The 17527-nt window shown below is 36.1% G+C and overlaps 2 protein-coding genes across 5 annotated transcripts; one reads left to right on the forward strand and one right to left on the reverse strand.

Moving 5' to 3' along the window:
* Positions 1-391: 391 nt before the first annotated feature.
* LOC104210708 (putative late blight resistance protein homolog R1A-10) lies at positions 392-4866 on the forward strand. Of its 4 annotated transcripts, XR_011403141.1 has the most exons (4): positions 392-503; positions 1252-3562; positions 3669-3988; positions 4495-4866. XR_011403141.1 is itself a non-coding variant. In XM_009759665.2 (3 exons), exon 2 carries the CDS (start codon positions 1284-1286, stop codon positions 3555-3557), a length of 2274 nt encoding a protein of 757 aa, XP_009757967.1. In that variant the 5' UTR covers positions 392-503; positions 1252-1283; the 3' UTR covers positions 3558-3562; positions 4495-4866. The 4 variants fall into 4 exon arrangements, 3 of the variants coding, with proteins under 3 accessions (XP_009757967.1, XP_009757968.1, XP_070016737.1); XM_009759665.2 differs by lacking the exon at positions 3669-3988; XM_009759666.2 differs by lacking the exon at positions 4495-4866 and having other exon boundaries at positions 3669-4164.
* Positions 4867-9537: 4671 nt separating this feature from the next.
* Positions 9538-11235, reverse strand: LOC138880217 (putative late blight resistance protein homolog R1A-3). Its single transcript, XM_070159892.1, has 4 exons — positions 11046-11235; positions 10502-10881; positions 10185-10365; positions 9538-10106 (listed from the first exon to the last, which is right to left on the reverse strand). Exons 1-4 carry the CDS (start codon positions 11233-11235, stop codon positions 9538-9540), a joined length of 1320 nt encoding a protein of 439 aa, XP_070015993.1.
* Between the last annotated feature and the right edge of the window lie 6292 nt (positions 11236-17527).

Below are 17527 nucleotides of genomic sequence, written 5' to 3' on the forward strand. Positions count from 1 at the left end.
ACTTTAAAGGTATTTAAGTCATTTTAATATGAAAAGGTGCTTATTAGCATTTTTTACCAAATACTTCAACTATTTATTATCAGTTTCGATATTTTCATTTAAACACATAATTATTTATTTATTAATAAATATTAGCACTTAAAAATACTTTTCTAACACTTAATAGCTGCCTTAAATCAGCTAAGCCAAACAGGATCTTAAGGGAAAGCTGTCCTCGTGGTGGGGTAAAGTGACAATCTTCCGTTTAAGTTTGACGCCTTCCGTCTCCCTGGATCAAATGTGTCCAGTTTTTAAACATAAAGGACCTTTTCTGTACAAGGGAATATATAAAGGGACTATTTGGTTTTTTCCTCATCTTTCTGCTCAGTCTTTCACAATATGAAAGTCAACCATCTTCTTTGCTAATCTTCCCCTTCATTTCTGTAAGCCAGAAATCATAAAGTTAAAGAACCTTTTGTAGTAATCTCTCTCTCTCTCTCTGGAGCCATTCTCAACAATAGAAGGTTAGTTTCTCTTAAAGATTTCTATTTTTTGCTTTTTGCTATTTCACTTTTCATCATTTGTTATGTCTTCTTTTACGAGATCTACTTGTCTATGATGTGATGGTAATTTTCTTTTTGATTTCTACCGATGGGTTATAGGTTTTGTAGAGTCGGGTCCTTTTTTGTGTATTTGTGACTATTTTGTTACTGTGCTGAAAGTCTTTGTCATGTTTATATGACAAAATTAACTTGTATGGATTTGGTGGGAAAAAAAAACATAATTGTGTGACCTTTTACAGCTTGTTTGGATGGTTGGTATTCGTCGTTTCATAATGTATCATTTTGTATTGTATTGTATTATTTTGGGAATGCAACGTTTGGACAGCTTGTATCGATGACGCTGAACCAACAAGAATTTACTAATTACGAAGAAAACATAAGATATATGGTAGAGTTAAATAAGTTAAAGGATAAATTAAGAACTAACTAATAAGTAAGGGTGAAATGAAAAGGAAAAATAAGGAACGACACGACCACATCAAATCGGTTGTTACATAAAATAACTGTGTTGGTCGTTATGTAACAATGGATTTAACAATATAGTACAATAAATTTTAAGTAACAATACAATGTGTAACAACCATCCAAACAAAGCTGTTTTGAAATTTACCTATATTGTATATAGATCTGTGTTGAGTGATAGTTGATTGATATATTCTTGTTTTGACTACTTATATGGAGGCTGACAGAGTTATTACCTCTAATGTAGTTTGATTTTACTTCCAAAAACCGCCAATTCACATGGAGAACGTCGAGAAAACTGCTGCCAGTGCAAAACTTTCCACCCGACGCAGTTTTCCATCAAATAATGAGGAATTTGTGGGCTTTAAGGAGGACGTAAAACAGATAATTAAGAAATTGACCGGAGGAACGAAAGAACGGGATGTTATCTCGATTGTTGGAATGGCCGGACTAGGCAAAACGACTTTGGCTAAAAAGGTTTACCATGATCATGATATTGCTGGTCACTTTGATGCTCGAGCATTTTGTACTATTTCACAAAAATATAGCATCAGGAAGTTATTGGTTGAGATTTTTAAACAAGCCACAGGTGAAAAGCGTGACATCAAAGAGGATGAGGACATCGCTGATGTGTTGAAGAAGGCACTGTCTGGAAAGCGATACCTCATTGTATTGGATGATATATGGAACTACAAGGCATGGGAAGATCTGCAATTATCTTTCCCTAGAATGTTAAAAGGAAGTAGAATAATGGTAACAACTCGCCTTCAAGAGGTTGCTACACAGATTAAGGAGCTCAGTGATCCTTATTTTCTTCGGTTCCTAGATGAGAAAGAGAGTTGGGAATTATTGCAAAAGAAGGTATTTCAATGCGAGAGCTGCCCCTTGGAGCTACAGGAAGCAGGATTTGAAGTTGCCAAAAACTGTAAGGGACTGCCTCTTGTGATTGTTTTGAATGCAGGAATTATCGCACGAAAGGGAAGGCAAGTCTCTGTGTGGCAAGACTTTGCAAAGGATTTAAGTTCTCATGGTTTAGAAGAGCAGAGTATGAAGGCAGTTCAATCAAGTTATGACCATTTAGGGGATCATCTAAAACATTGCCTTCTTTACATCGGATACTTTCCGGAAGACTATAACATTCCAGTGTCTGATTTGTTGAAATTGTGGATAGCTGAAGAGTTTGTACAGAACATTGACACAGAGAACTTAGAGAAAGCGTCTAAGGATTACTTGAATGATCTTGTCAATAGAAGCCTTCTAATGGTTTCTAAAAGGAGATCTAATGGTGACATAAAATACTGCATGGTTCATGATCTAGTGCGTGAGTTTTGCTTAAGTACACTTAAAGACGAAGAGTTTAAGCAGTACATTTTTCCATGCAACTCATCCCAATCTTCAAATCCGAAGGATCCTCGGTTATGCATGTATATCCATGACAAGCTTGTTAATCAATTGGAGTTGCATGGATATTCACTGGATGAGATTCCAGTGGTCGAATCCGAAGAAAAGGAGTATCTGGAGTTCATCGCTCATCCACGATTCTATGCATCAAGATGTTTGGATCTCTTCTCTTTACTTGTTTACTTGAGGTTTATTAGGGTGTTGCATTTATTGGATATCAATCTGGAAAGTGCTTGGGAATTTCAAAGTTCTCCGGCTTCCAAACTGGAAAAACTAACTCACTTGAAATACCTTGCAATTTTTGTCAAAAAGTTTGATTTCAAGTGGGTTTCACACATGAGCGATCTACAAACTTTGCGGGTCCATTCACATCAACGTATAAAGACATCACCAGATATTTGGAAAATGACAAAGCTAAGGCACGTGGATATAAGTGAATTTTCCTTTATCTGGGATGACAGTGAGCAAGACGAATCTTCACACACTGTGTTAGGGAACTTAAAGACTTTTGGCAAGTGTCGTATATCTGTAGCTGATATGAATCGGAAGTTCTGGTGGAGGTTTCCAAATCTTGAAGAACTCAAGCTCTCCATTGTTAATTTTCATGATATGCCAAATCATTCTCTGTTTCCTACACCGGAAATTCATAGCCAGCTTCAATCTCTTGAATTAAGTTTCCCCATTGGATTCTCCAAATCAATTGGATGGTTTAAATCAGTCTTTCCTTTGAATCTTAAGGTTTTATTCCTTGCCGGCATCTTACTGACAGAAGAAATAGTTTCAAGTATTGCAGCACTACAAAAACTTGAGACTCTCAAATTATTTTTTATCCATTTTACTGATAATAATCCGCAATGGGATGTCACAAATCACGAGTTCAAAGCACTGAAATACTTGAAATTAGAGCAAGTGGATATGAATCAATGGGAATCCTCAGAGATATCTTTTCCCGAGCTTGAGAAACTAGTCATAAAAGATTGTGAACAGCTCGAGGAGATTCCTTCTAGCGTTGCGGATATTGAAACGCTACGATTGATTAAAATGATCAACTGTAGTGCGTCAGCTGGGGATTCAGCTCGGAGCATTAAAAAAGATGTAGAAGATACCCAAGGATATGAGAGACTCCAAGTTCTTATCCCGAAGAATTACTAAATATGGTAAGGTATTTCATTATTTTGAAATTACCCTGCTTTTATTAACTATCAGGTCCATCTTGATAGGAACAACATTTAGTAATTGTATGGCATGTTTAAATGAAAGTAGCAGATATGAGGATGTTGAGGTGGATGTGCGGGCATACAAGGATGGATAAGATTAGGAATGAAGATATTCGAGAGAAGGTGGGCGTGGCCCCCATGGAGGACAAGATGCGGGAAGTAAGACTCAGATGGTTCGGGCACATTCAGAGGAGGAGCACTGATGCACCGGTGAGGAGGTGTGAGCGACTGGCTGTAGTGGGCACGCGGAGAGGTAGAGGGCGACCTAAGAAGTATTGGGGAGAGGTGATCAGACAGGACATGACGCGACTTAGGATTACTGAGGACATGACCCTTGTCAGAGAATTATGGAGGTCGAGCATTAAGGTTGTAGGTTAGAGGAAAATTGTGAATATTTCTACAGCACAATAGAGTAAGACTAGCCAGTTAGGAGTTAGACTAAGAATGTCATTGGTCGTCTATTGATGCAGGGCTTTACCTGCTAGTTTTTACTATACTAGCCATCTATTTCGTATTTCGTATTCTGTATTTCATATCTCTTATATTGCTGTTATTTTATTATGCATTTTTATGGTACTAATATATCTGTCTCCTGTTGCTTTTTTGAGCCGAGGGTTTCCTGGAAACAGCCTCTACCCTTCGGGGTAGGGGTAAGGTTTGCGTACATATTACCCTCTCCAGACCCCACTTGTGGGATTATACTGGGTCGTTGTTGTTGTTGTATGGCATGTTTAAATTACGTGATGCATATTGCATTGTTTTCATTTTTTCCCTCCGATATATATGCGTGTGTGTGTATATCTCGTTCAATTTCCTTCATTTTCCTTATATTCTTCTAGATTTCTACTTATAGTCCCTTCATTTTTCTATAGGATCCGCTTCCATTTCCAGAACTGAAGAGGCCATAACCATCTGATCAGAGGAGACATCCTATAGCAGCTAGCTGTTGACCCATTGCTACATGATTAAATAGACCAAGAGTTGGGACTCAAAATACGTTTATACAGTTTTATAAAAAAAAAATTACTTTTCTGCTTAAATTTATTTTAACGGAAATTTAACCGTTAAAGTAAAACGCATTATAATACTGCGATTTAACTAAAACGCATTATAATACTGCGATTTAACTAAAACGCAGTATTTGTAATGCGTTTTACTTCTCTTTTTACAACAGTCAACTTTGGGACCCACTATTTGCAGGTTTTGTCTAATGAAATGGAAGCAAGTAGAAACTTTCTACCTGATTATTGTTGTTGTTTGTCTGCAGTGAGAATTATTTTACATTGACGCTGCGTAAGATTTATTAGAGAGCAAACCACTTTTTACAAAAATAAAAATTATTGTTAGGACTTAGGACACAAAATAATGATTTTTGATTAATAATTTTTTTTGCCAAGTTTTTAAAATCAGCTTATTTTGAAAAATATTTTACCAAAAATATTTTTGATTTAATTAAATTACAGTCAAACCCCTCTTTAACAGCCTCATTGGTTTTGATATTTTTTTGCTGCTATAGTGAAATGTTGTTATAGAGGACATATATTATAACATAACATGAAAATTGGTTCTGAGAAAAACATGACTTTTATATAGTAAATGTCTATTATGTAAGGATGTTATAAAAAAGTCTGACGGTATTAGTAGTGTATTGTGTGCCATTTATTAAGGTATATGTATCTAAATTCTTCAAATTACACAAACTCAGTTTCTTGAACTTCTCATACATGTATAAAACAATTTCTTAGAGCTAACATTTACATTCTTCTTTTTTTTAGCTTTACTTCTCAGATTTTATGCCCGGTTATTCATACGTTTTTTCTACTTTTTTTGACAATCTTGAAATACATTGGTCATCAGTTTTTTTTAAAAGAATTATTTTACAACTCAAGAGACAATTTTAAAAAATTTCTATATAACGTTATAAAGCTTTCTACTCATTGATATGGAATACGCGTGCAACGCGCATGTATAGGGACTAGTAATTTGAGAAGTGACATCGAATTGTTCAACAACTCTTAAAGTGACAGCGCAAATAATCCCAATAATTACTTTCTCTTACTAATTTTCAACTGAAGAAAGCCAAACTAACTAATTTCCATCCGCAAAAAACAAATTCCTGGAGTAAAAGCAAATGGAGGCATGCCAGAAAGACTGAATACAATTCAATGCCAATATTTCTGAGTCCATTATAAATGATCACCCACCTATCCAAAATTATGGATTTAAGTCATTTTTCTTTCGTTTGTAATAGGAAACTATTCATATTATACACAGATGATCACTCAATTGAAATTATCAAATTTTTTGGTGGAAAAATATGATGTGGCGGTCCATATGGATTTTTTATATTATTGGACTAAATAAAATAATTAACACCCAAACAAAACATAAAAAATTCACCCATAAGCCCAACCGGACCCACTAAAAATAAAAATCGTAAAAATTATACTAGGCGTCCTATTTGGTCGCCCCCATTTAACCTATACCTATTTTTTTTAAAACTTTTAACTTGTACCCACTTTTTAAATAACTTCAGCCCCTTTCTCCTCCTCCTTGCTTTGCAAGTCTCTCGAATCATATACAAGAGAATCTCAACTAAGAACCTTAGGACGTTCTTCTCATGCAGTGATACTATATAAATGAACACTTTCTTCCTGGTCTCTCAATTACTAACAAAGGAATTGACAAATTCAAATAAAAATTAAAGAAATCTAGACTAATGGAGGATTCGTGTCTTTATCATTGCCCAAAGGGCTTCTTTATCTTCATAAAGGATACATATTATCCATAGAGATCTGGAGGCGAATAACAATATTCTTCTAGACGGTAAAGAACCTCAAATATCAGATTTTGGATTGTCGCATGTTTTTGGTGGCAAAGATTCAGAAGCTAAGACAAATCGAGTTGTTGGAACTTAGTAATCATGCATGCAACCTTCCTGAGCATAAATAGTTCTTTCAGCGCAAAAACTCGCCAGTTACAAATAAAAACTTCAGCTCTAGAGCTAAAGTTCGAAAGTTACAAAATAAAACTTCAGCTCTAGAGCTGAAGCTTACAAACAAAAATTTCAGCTCTAGAGCTGAAGTTCGACAGTTACAAAACAAAAACTTCAGCTCTAGAGCTGAAGTTTGCTAGTTACAAACAAAAATTTTAGCTCTAGAGCTGAAGTTCGACAGCTACAAAACAAAAACTTCAGCTCTAGAGCTGAACTTCAGGCCCGACTACTAGAATGCTGAATTTTTGCGTGATTGCCTTTGCTACTTCAGCCCCGTATGCTGAAGTTATGCGAAAAAGTGGGTACGTTTGCAATTATTTTTTGCAAAGCGGGCACAAGTTAAAACGTGACACAAAAAGCGGGTATAGATGCAAATGCCCGCCACTAAATGAAACCAAACGCTAAAAGGCACTCATGTTGTAAAACCATAAAAAAAGAAGGGAAAATGCATAAGTACCCCCCCTGACCTATACCCGGATTTCCAACTACACACTTTATCTTTGCGGGAATCCTATTACCCCCCTAAACTTTTTTTTTAAGTAGAATTATTTGCACCTTTAACGCTGACGTGACAGAGTGTGTATATTTCATTCTCCCAAAGGAGAGTAAGAAGCAAGAAAAAACGATTTTCGGATTTTTTTTTCTTTTTTACCATTTTTTCTTACTTTTTTTTCCTTTTCCTTTTCCTTTTTCTTTGTCTTTTATCTTTTACTTCTTTTTTCGTTTCTTCTCTAATTCCGGCGGATATTCATTCACTGACGACTTTGTCTAACTGTTTTTCTTCCATTTATTCTGTTTTTCTTTTTCCTCTTTTTATCCTTTTCACACACAAATTAAACTCTCAAAAGGATATATTCATAAGCAAAGCAAAATACACTCAGATTTGGGGGGAAAAGTTATTATCGGAAAACCTTCTCATGCCGGAAAAAATAGATGTATTGAAATTTTAATTGGAAAAAATCTTCTCATCTTATATTCGTTTTTATTTCTTTTGCTCTTCCTCCCACACATAATTATACTTTCAAGAAAAATTTTTATATATATAAAATAAAACGAGATAAAAACCTGTCGCCGGAAAAAAAAATTCGCCGGAAAAAATGTTGTTCGTGAAATTCTGACGACCACCATTTTATGCCATCGGTGACCAAAACAAAAAAGAAAGATAATGAAATAACCAAAAAAATGAGAATAATAAAAAATAAGAAAAAAGGATAAAAAAAAGAAGAAAGAATAAAAAAATTACTAAAAATACAGTGGGGGCGCGTGTAATTTACCACTTGCCAAGAGTTTGGTTGTCTAGTTTTAGGGTGGTATTTATTCCATTTAAAAAAAGTTTAAGGGGGTAATAGGATTCCCGCAAAGATAAAGTGTGTAGTTGGGAATCCGAGTATAGGTCAGGGGTACTTATGCATTTTCCAAAAAAAGAAGAAATCTATTTTTTATAAGAAGAAAGATGCATTCACAACAGGCACGCTAAGAGACAAACGAACCCATCCACATACAATAATAGAAGAATTTGTGACAATACATATAGCGGTTTCCTGAGCCGAGGATCTATTGGAAACAACATCTCTACCTCCCCAAGGTAGGAGTAAGGTTTGTGTACACACTACTCTCTTCACACCTTACTATGTGGGATTATACTAGGTATTTATTGTACTTATCAGAGCAATTGCAAATCACAAAAACTATAAATACATCGAAATCAATATCCAGGCATTAAACGCTTGCTGATAATTCAATCACAAATCTGATTTGCAAATCAACCCATCCATAAAGTGGAACGTTTCGTCGTCTCATCAGGGAAATAGGACTTTTGCAATGGTTTAGCTTCTACTGATGTCTCCTCTGATCAAAAGGTCACTGAGTCCAACCGATATTTTGGAGTACCGTGCAGCTCTGAAGTCGCATTTAGGTGGATGCTATATGAACAAAGATGAAGAAGTTAGCATACATGGCAAGCAAGAATTGGAAGATTTTCAGAGGCACCACACAGTTTGCAATTGCACAGATACAGAAAGAAGTCAAAATTAGACTAGAGAGCATACAAACATCAAAGAAAGCACAAAAGTGTCCAATTCTGTTCCAGAAGTTATGTAATAAGCTAGTTACTGTTTCTGTTTTTTACTGTTTCTATTAGCTCGATTAAAATAGGAGGATGTAGTAGGGCAGCTTGAAGAGTTAGTTAACCACCTTTGTGATGGAGGTTGCAAACATAGGCGCTCATGAGTTGTACAAAAGTTGGTTGTTAATCGAAATATTTCACATTTATTACCAAAAAAATAAAAGAATGATGTTAGCTTTGTTCTTTCTTGAGAAGTATAGTATTTCAGTGCAATACATAGAAGAATTGGCATAATGGAAGGTTATGTATCATCTGTCCTCAATAGTATTAATTAATCTAGGAATATTTATAATTAAAAAAAGAAAAAAAGAAAAAAGCATAAAGGGTAATCTCCAAAATTATCAATTGCTACTTGGTCCTGTGACAGCCTTCAAGTTCTCTTTTAATCTCCACAGCTGAATTTCCAACTGAGTTGCTACAGTCTATCACTTTAACCAATTGCAGTGTTAGAATATCCTAAGCTAGGCGGGATTTCTTCAAGCTTGGACAACTCTTTATAACTAGTTTTTCGAGCACGGGAAACGATTCCTCTGAGCAAATCCACCGAGTCATAAACACATGATGTAGTTTCAAAACTTTGAGTGTCTCGAACTCGTGATCACTGAGGTCCCAGTGTTTTTCCCCAGTAAAGTATATCTCGGATAGTTTAAGAGTCTCAAGGTGTGGCAGTTCTGCCATTCCTGAAACTATTTCGTCCGTTAGGAAAATGTCACTAAGGGACAATACCTTAAGACTTGAGGGGAAGACAAAGTATCTATCTGATTTCCCAATAGAGACTGGCATGGGAAACAGAGACTACTGAGGAACATTATTGCCAAATTCATCAATATGGACGCTGAGTTCTTCAAGATTTGGAAACTTCCCCCAGAACATCGGAGTCATGTCAGACACGGACATATAGCACATGCCAAGAGCCTTCAAGTTGTGTAACACAATTTCTGAAGATTCTTCCCATTTAATGGAGAATTCGTTTATATCCACATGCCTCAACTTTGCCATTTTCCAAATAGCAGGTGATATCATTTTATAAGATGAACGAACCCGCAAGGTTTGTAGATGGAGTAGGTGTGATACCCACTTGAAATTAAATGCTTTGGCAAAAATTACAAGGAACCTCAAGTGAGTTAGTGATTGAAATGCAGCAGCCCAAGAATCTTGCAAGTAGATATCCAATAAATGCAACACCCGGATAAGTCTAAAGTTGTTGATTAAAGGGAAAAGACTCTTACTTTCCGATATACTGAATTTCGGATGAGCAATGAACTCCAGTGGCCTTTGATGTTGTCCAAAAGACTCCATTTCCTTGGAAATATTACTTTTCATAGTACCATGTATATACATGCATAATCTTTGTTCATCTGAATCTAAATTTTGACGTGGATTATATGGCACCAAAGCTGCATAAACTTCTCTTCTTTAATTTTTTTCCATGCAAAACTCACGCACTAGATCATGAGCTTTGCAGTATTTTATTTCACCACCATTTCTTCTTTTAGAAACCATTACTAGGCTTCTGTTAACAAGATCATACAAGCAACTCCTTGATGTTTCTTCTAGCTTCAACATGTCAATGTTCTGCACAAACTCCTCAGCTATCCACCACTTTAGCAAATTAATCCGAAACTGGAATTTCATAATGTTTAGGAAACAATCCCATGTACAGAAGGCAAGGCTTTAAATGGTCCTCTAAATGGTCGTAACCTAATTGAATCGCGCCCATCTCTAGTCCTAAAGAACTGGAACGTAAATAATCTGCAACCTCATGCCACAAAGAAGCTTGCCTTTCCATTTGCGAAAGAATTCCAGCAACCACGTTAACAGCAAGAGGCAATCCTTCAATGAGTGTGACAACTTCTGCTCCTACACTCTGTAGCTCCGGAGGACAGCTCTCCCCTTGAAATACTTTCTTCTGCAATAATTCCCAACTATGTTTATCACTTAGAAATGAAAGAAAATAAGGATCACTATGGTGCTTAAGCTCCTTAGCCACTTCAGCAGATCGAGTTGTTAGCATTATTCTACTTCCATTTTCTCCATCAGGGAAAGATAATCGCAATTCCTCCCATACCTTGACTTCCCATATATCATCCAACACGATGAGATATTTCTTTGTCCTTAGAATCTTGCGCAACACGTCAACTATGCTATAATCATTATAGTAACATGCGTATCACCCATAATTTGTTTTAGCATCTCAAGCAGCAGCTCTCTCACATTATATGTTTGTGAAACGGGGCACCACACTTGAACATCAAAGTGATAAGAATGATTATTGTATAACATTCTAGCCAAAGTTGTTTTACCTGTCCCGCCCATTCCAACGATCGAGATAATGTCCAGCTCTGTTGGCCCTCCAATCAATTTTTGAATTACATTTTTCGCATCATCGTCAAAACCCACTAGTTCGTCATCAGCTGATGGATAACTACGTCGGGTGGAAGGCTCTGCAGAAGCAAGAGCAGGAGTTCTTTCACAAATATCAATGTCCTCCATATCAGTTAGCTTTGGCCTCTTTTATGATTGTTGGAAGTAAAATCTACATATATCAGAATTGGTAGCTTTGTCAGCCTCCATAAAAGGATGGAAACATGAATATATATACATATACATACATATATATATATATATATATATATATATATATATGTATGTATATATATGTATATGTATATATATATATGTATGTATATGTATATAGATGTATATATATATATACATATACATATATATACATACATATATATATATATATATACATATACATACATATATATATATATATATACATATATATACATATACATACATATATATATATACATATACATATGTATATATACATATACATATACATACATATATAAACAAGTGAAATAATCAATCACTTTGCGGAACATTAATAATTGTAAGAAACCCCTAAATTAGGAGTAAGAAAATCTACTAAACAATTCACTATTTCGATTTATTTGAAATAGTGATGTTTTTCTCTATAAATGTACACTAGAGCGTATCAAGTATTACTACTAGTTGATATTGCACTACAGTATGATCATTGACTAGTGCATCAAGTCGAATGTTATTGTAATTAGGGGTGGGTATTCGGTCGGTTCGGTTCGGTTTGAAGAAATTCGGTTCGGTTATTCGGTTTTCTGTTTTGTAAAAGTAGTACCGAAACCGAACTGAAATAAGTTCGGTTCAGTTCGGTTATTCTAATTTCGGTTCGGTTATTTCGGTTTGGTTTTCGATTTGAACATTATCATATTGGACTCCTTCTATGTAATAATACGACCGGCGAATTTGTTGATTTTTCCCAAAACTTCGAAATTGTTGGAAATTTTGTGTTTATAGAGAAAAAAAATAGACTAAACTTTGCACACTTTATGAATCATAAAATTCAAACATAGTGTAAATTACAACTCTGTGTGAAATTCTCCCGGTATCTAGCACATATGCTATGGAAGTTTTAATAGACTGAAAGTCCTTAAGATTGGAAAGTTGATGGACTTACTTAATTGGGTTGAGTCTTTGATAGATTGGACCTAATAGTATTAATTTATTACCTATGGGCTTAGCCTATATATAACTTAAAGAACATATATGTTAATAATTCGGTTTTTCGGTTAACTGAACTAAAAAACTTAATAACCGAAAACCAAACCGAAAAACCAAAATTTTAAAATTTTAAACCGAAACCGACCGAACAAACCGAATAACCGAAACCAAAATAAAAAAAAAATTCGATTCGGTCGGTTTATTCGGTTCCGACCGAAATATGCCCATCCTAATTGTAATACCCTATATTTTTCATAAGGGTGTATTGTTCATTAGAAAAATAATAATAATAATAATAATAATAATAATAATAATAATAATAATAATAATAATAATAATAATAATAAGAAACTAACTTTAAAAAAAATAACAAAACAAATTAAAAAATAAATAAAAAGAGACAAGTAAAGAAAAGGGTCGAAGCCCCTTTCTCTGCCCAAATCAAAAAGAAAGAAAAAAAAAGGTCTTGGCGTAATCAAACCAGAAGCAAAAGAAAAAGGGTTTTAAAAAAAAAAAGAAACCCCTAGTCAACGCAAACATCACGGCACGGCAGAAGCACCAACAAAGAAAAACGAAAAGGGGAATTGGTGTTACCTCAGTGCCAAATACCGTTTCCATTAAATATTGGTATATATTCTGTAGTCTCAATGATAAAGCCAGGTAATTGCAAATATTTTTTCTTCTTTTGAAACAATAGTAGTTTTTATACATGATTCTTCGCGAGACTAAGCAAATATAATATGGGATTTGAGTCTGAGTTAGAAGAGGAGATTAGAAACTAAGAGAAATCCATAAACCTTTTCATGAATTAAGCGGGTATATTATATGAATAGGTTGGAGTTGGTAGATTAATAATTACTCACCCCGTGGGTGAATATAATTCGGCGAATTAAGATTCAAATATGGAACCTCGAGGGTTGGGTATTCTAAATTATCTATGAATTAGCCTAAACATAGAAATTAACATGAGACCGATATTATGTAATTATAGATTGAATTGGAGGAAGTTGTACGAATTGCTCGAGGTGAAGCATTTGGAATTTCGGCATGAGTTCTGTGAGTAGTAATCTTACCGCAATTTGTGTTTTCATAACTTGCATGATTTACACATGATTTTTAATATGAATATGTTATCGATTATTTGAAGTTGCACGTGGGACAAGTCTTTTACTCGATATGATACAAAAATAGTTATTTGAGAAGATTGCCGTTGTCACACCTCCTTTTTAACTACTACACCCCGTAAAGGGCGTATAAAGGGAGTTTTTCCAATTTAAGTGACAATCGAAACGAGATTGTTTATTTATTAAAAATCAGAGTCGCCACTTGAGATAATTTATGGTGTCACAAGTCACCGGTTTAATCCCGAATCGAGGAAAAGTTTGACTCTATTTACGGTCTGCGAACACAGAAATTCAGGTAAGGAATTCTGTTAACTCGGGAGAAGGTGTTAGGCACTCCCGAGTTCCGTGGTTCTAGCACGATCGCTTTGATCATACTTGGCTTATTAAACTGTCCAATTACTCAATTTTAGAACCTTTGTGCTTTTACCTTTTACAGCTTTTAATAAAGGAAAATTATCTTGAAATGAGTCACGCGTACGTGTACCCACCTGTTTGGCGCGTCAAAAATCATGTCACGCGAACGTGTCCACAATTAATAACGCATTATTATTATTATTAAGAAAATTTAGTCGAAATTGCGCGAACGCATACTCCGAATTAGTATTTGGAATCGTAAATATATCACGCGAACGTGTACACATCGAGATAATTTATTTATTAAACTTATCCTTAAAACTCTTAAACAAACTCATGGTTAAACATGATAGGAATTTGAACGACACAGGATGAACATTAGTTTCTAGTTAATAATATCTCAAGTCATACATTATATTAAAAACAAATTTACTCAAGGCTTTTCGGGTTTATGACAACGAATTACACAGATTATAATTTGACAACGAGGTCTTCGAACACCCAATAACACACGGTCCCCTTAAATTGCAACTCCAAACTCCTAATCCAAACAAAATACCATGAATTAATTTTTGACCCATATATTAAAGGTTAAAAAAACTTTGAAAAAAAATAAAAATTCACTACAAGACCGATTATAATATTTATATCCCATCCATCATATTCATAATAACAGTATGATCCAAATCGACATTTAAACCAACCAAAACAAATGGCAACAACAATATATTATCAAATATTCAAAGTAATATAAAGCAATAATGACAAGAGGGAAAAGACGGAACCTTCGATGACTTAGTTTTTTCAAACAAAAATGAGCCTTCTTTTCTGGGCCATAGACAAAATGGCTGACGGAACCTCAACCGCAGGCCGGCGATAACCTCGAACGGAACCTCAACCACAGACCGCGAAACTCGCCGGAAAAACTCGAATCTGACAGTAGCTCGGACGGAGCACTGACTCGACGACCTCGAACGGGACGATGACTGGAATTTTCTCACGTTTCTGTCAATGTTTAGCTGTATTTACGGCCAGTTATGGCAACGACAGATGTGAGAGGGTGGAACGGTAGCACTGTGTGTGTGTTTGCCGGTTTCAATGGTGGTCGCCGGTGACGTCGTGCGACTGATTTCAGACGAACAACGGCTGGTTTAAGTTGTTTAGTCGTTGGTTGGTGTTGTCACTTACCGGTGAGGCAGTAGCGGAACGAGAGGGGTGAGGTGAGTGAGGGTAGTCGTCGATGGAGCTGGTGGATGTTGGTTACTCGGCGTGAAAACGGAACAACGTTGAGGGCTGGTGGTTTCTTGCGAGGGGTCGCCGGTGTTCTGGAGGAAGGAGTTCGTCGAAGAAGACGACGTAAAGGGGTGGGGGGTCGTGCTTGTATGGTTCTGCTTTTGTTCTGGTTTGCTGAAGGAATGAACAAGCGAAAAGGGGGGGTCGTTTGTTTGGAGAAGATGACTCGCTGGGGGTGGGGTCGGTTTTTTGCACAGCTTTTGTTATTTTTTTGTTCAACTTTTTCCGTTTTCCAGCCCCCCATTATTCATGCGCAGCTTTTTCTTTTGCCTTTTGTCCGTTATCTTTTTGTTCAGCCTGCCCATTCTTTTTATTCTTCAGCCTCTTTAGCTTCGTCGTTCATGCGCAGCCCTTTTTTGTTTATTCCCCCTTTTCCTTCGTTATTTTTTTCATTCTTTAGGTGTTAGCTTGTTTATATACATAGGTCTAGGATAGTGGTAGGGTTTTAGGTTAAGGAGTATGGGCCTAGGAATTATGGGTTTGGCAATTGTGGGCTAGGTCCAAAATTAGGCCTAAAGATGGGTTGCTCGAGCCCAAACTCTATTCTTTCGCTGCGAACGAAATTAAAAATACGAGCCCATTTATTAATTATTCCTACTATTCAAATAATTATTAAAATAAAACTAACCATTAAAACAAATCTATTTTTGGTATTTTCAAATATCATATTAAAATAAAAATACGATACTATTGTTTTATATTTTTTGGATTCAAAATGACTACAAAATCTTAATGAACCTATTTTTGTAATTTTGTTTTCTTGTGATAAAATAGAGTAAAAGAGTCAAAATTACTTAAAATATCTATATTATGCCTAAATTAAATATTTTACGCTAATATATAAAAAATCTTGGGGAGGGTCAAAAATCACATGTCTACAGCTGCCCCTCTTTGACTGGAAACGTACAGAGTTTTCAGACAAAGACTGATTAGACAGGTTTTTGACCCGACCCTTATTTGGAGAGACCAAAGCTAAGAGAGAAGGGAATGTGACCGAGCCCTGGTATCTGGGCTGCCTACATATCCTTGGCTATAAAGGAATCAGGCCACGTGTAGTTCAGAAATGAGTGAGATGATGGAGTATACCGAGGTGGAGAGCCGGTCGAGGTGCTATTCATTCGAGGTTCCGGTCCACAGTCTTGCTATTACATCAAAATCAAAATATGAAAAAGACTAGCTAAGCCTATCAACTACGAGTTACAAGATTCCTATCTATAAGTCTTCTGAAGCTTGATTTGGAGTCTTGAGTGGTTCTTCATGTAGACTTTAGATTTGAACCTTAACGCTTGCCAGTTGCAGGTGCTAGCTCATTCTTCTTTAGATTTTCGGACCAAGACCAGACATGTAGTGCTTGTGACCTCGGCCATGTCTTGAGCAGCTCACATCCTTCATCAACTTCTGCATTTGGATTAACTTGTTGCCTTTCTCTCTTTTCCTTTATTGACTAACTTCTGTTGATCATTTATGACTGCTGACTCGCATTCTTGACGCGGGCTTCTTCTGTTACTGACCTGATTTGCATTTTGAATTGAATTCCCTTTCTTCTAGGTGGACGCCTGATTGCTGAACTTGAACCGTCTTCTTTTGTTACTTGTCACTGTTTTCCCTTGCACCTTGAACCATTTTCCCCTGAAACTTGAACTGTCTTCCTTCGAAACTGCTTTCCCTTGAAACTCGAGTTGTCTCCCTTTGTTCTCCAGGTGGGCACCTGATTACAACAAAATAGACAAAACAAAGAAATTTTCTGCCCCAGTTTGCACTAGGAAGATTTGTGAGTTGTTAGCAAAATTATAAACCACTTGTACTATTGATGCAATGATGAAAGTAAACTAAAGAATAGACCAGGAAAGTTATAAACTAAGCTTGACTAAAGTAAAAACTGACCCTATTCTCCAGGCGGGGTCCCCTGATTACTAACTTGAAATGTATTCCCTACTCTTCAGGCGGGCTCCTGACTGCTGAACTTGTAATGTATTTCCTGCTCTCCAGGTGGGCTCCTGACTTCTCAACTTGAAATGTATTCCCTGCTCTCCAGGCGAGCTCCTGACTGCTGAACTTGAATGTATTCCCTGCTCTCCAGGCGGGCTCCTGACTTCAACATAGACAAAACAAAGAATTTGAAAGCTAAAATTTAAATTGTACTCTCTTGTTCTCCAGGCGGGCTCCTGACTGCTGACTTGATATGTATTCCCTGCTCTCCAGGCGGGCTCCTAACTTCAACATAGACAAAACAAAAAATTTGAAAGCTAAAATTTAAATTGTACTCCCTTGTTCTCCAGGCGGGCTCCTGACTGCTACGCTTGAAAGTATTCCCTGCTCTCCAGGTGGGCTCCTGACTTCAACTTGAAATGTATTCCCTTGTTCTCCAGGCGGGCTCCTGACTTCAAAATAAACAAAGCAAAGAATTAGAAAACTAAAACTTAAATTGTACTCCCTTGTTCTCCAGGCGGGCTCCTAACTGC

Source organism: Nicotiana sylvestris, chromosome 10, assembly GCF_000393655.2.
Source record: "Nicotiana sylvestris chromosome 10, ASM39365v2, whole genome shotgun sequence".
Taxonomy (NCBI): Eukaryota; Viridiplantae; Streptophyta; class Magnoliopsida; order Solanales; family Solanaceae; genus Nicotiana; species Nicotiana sylvestris.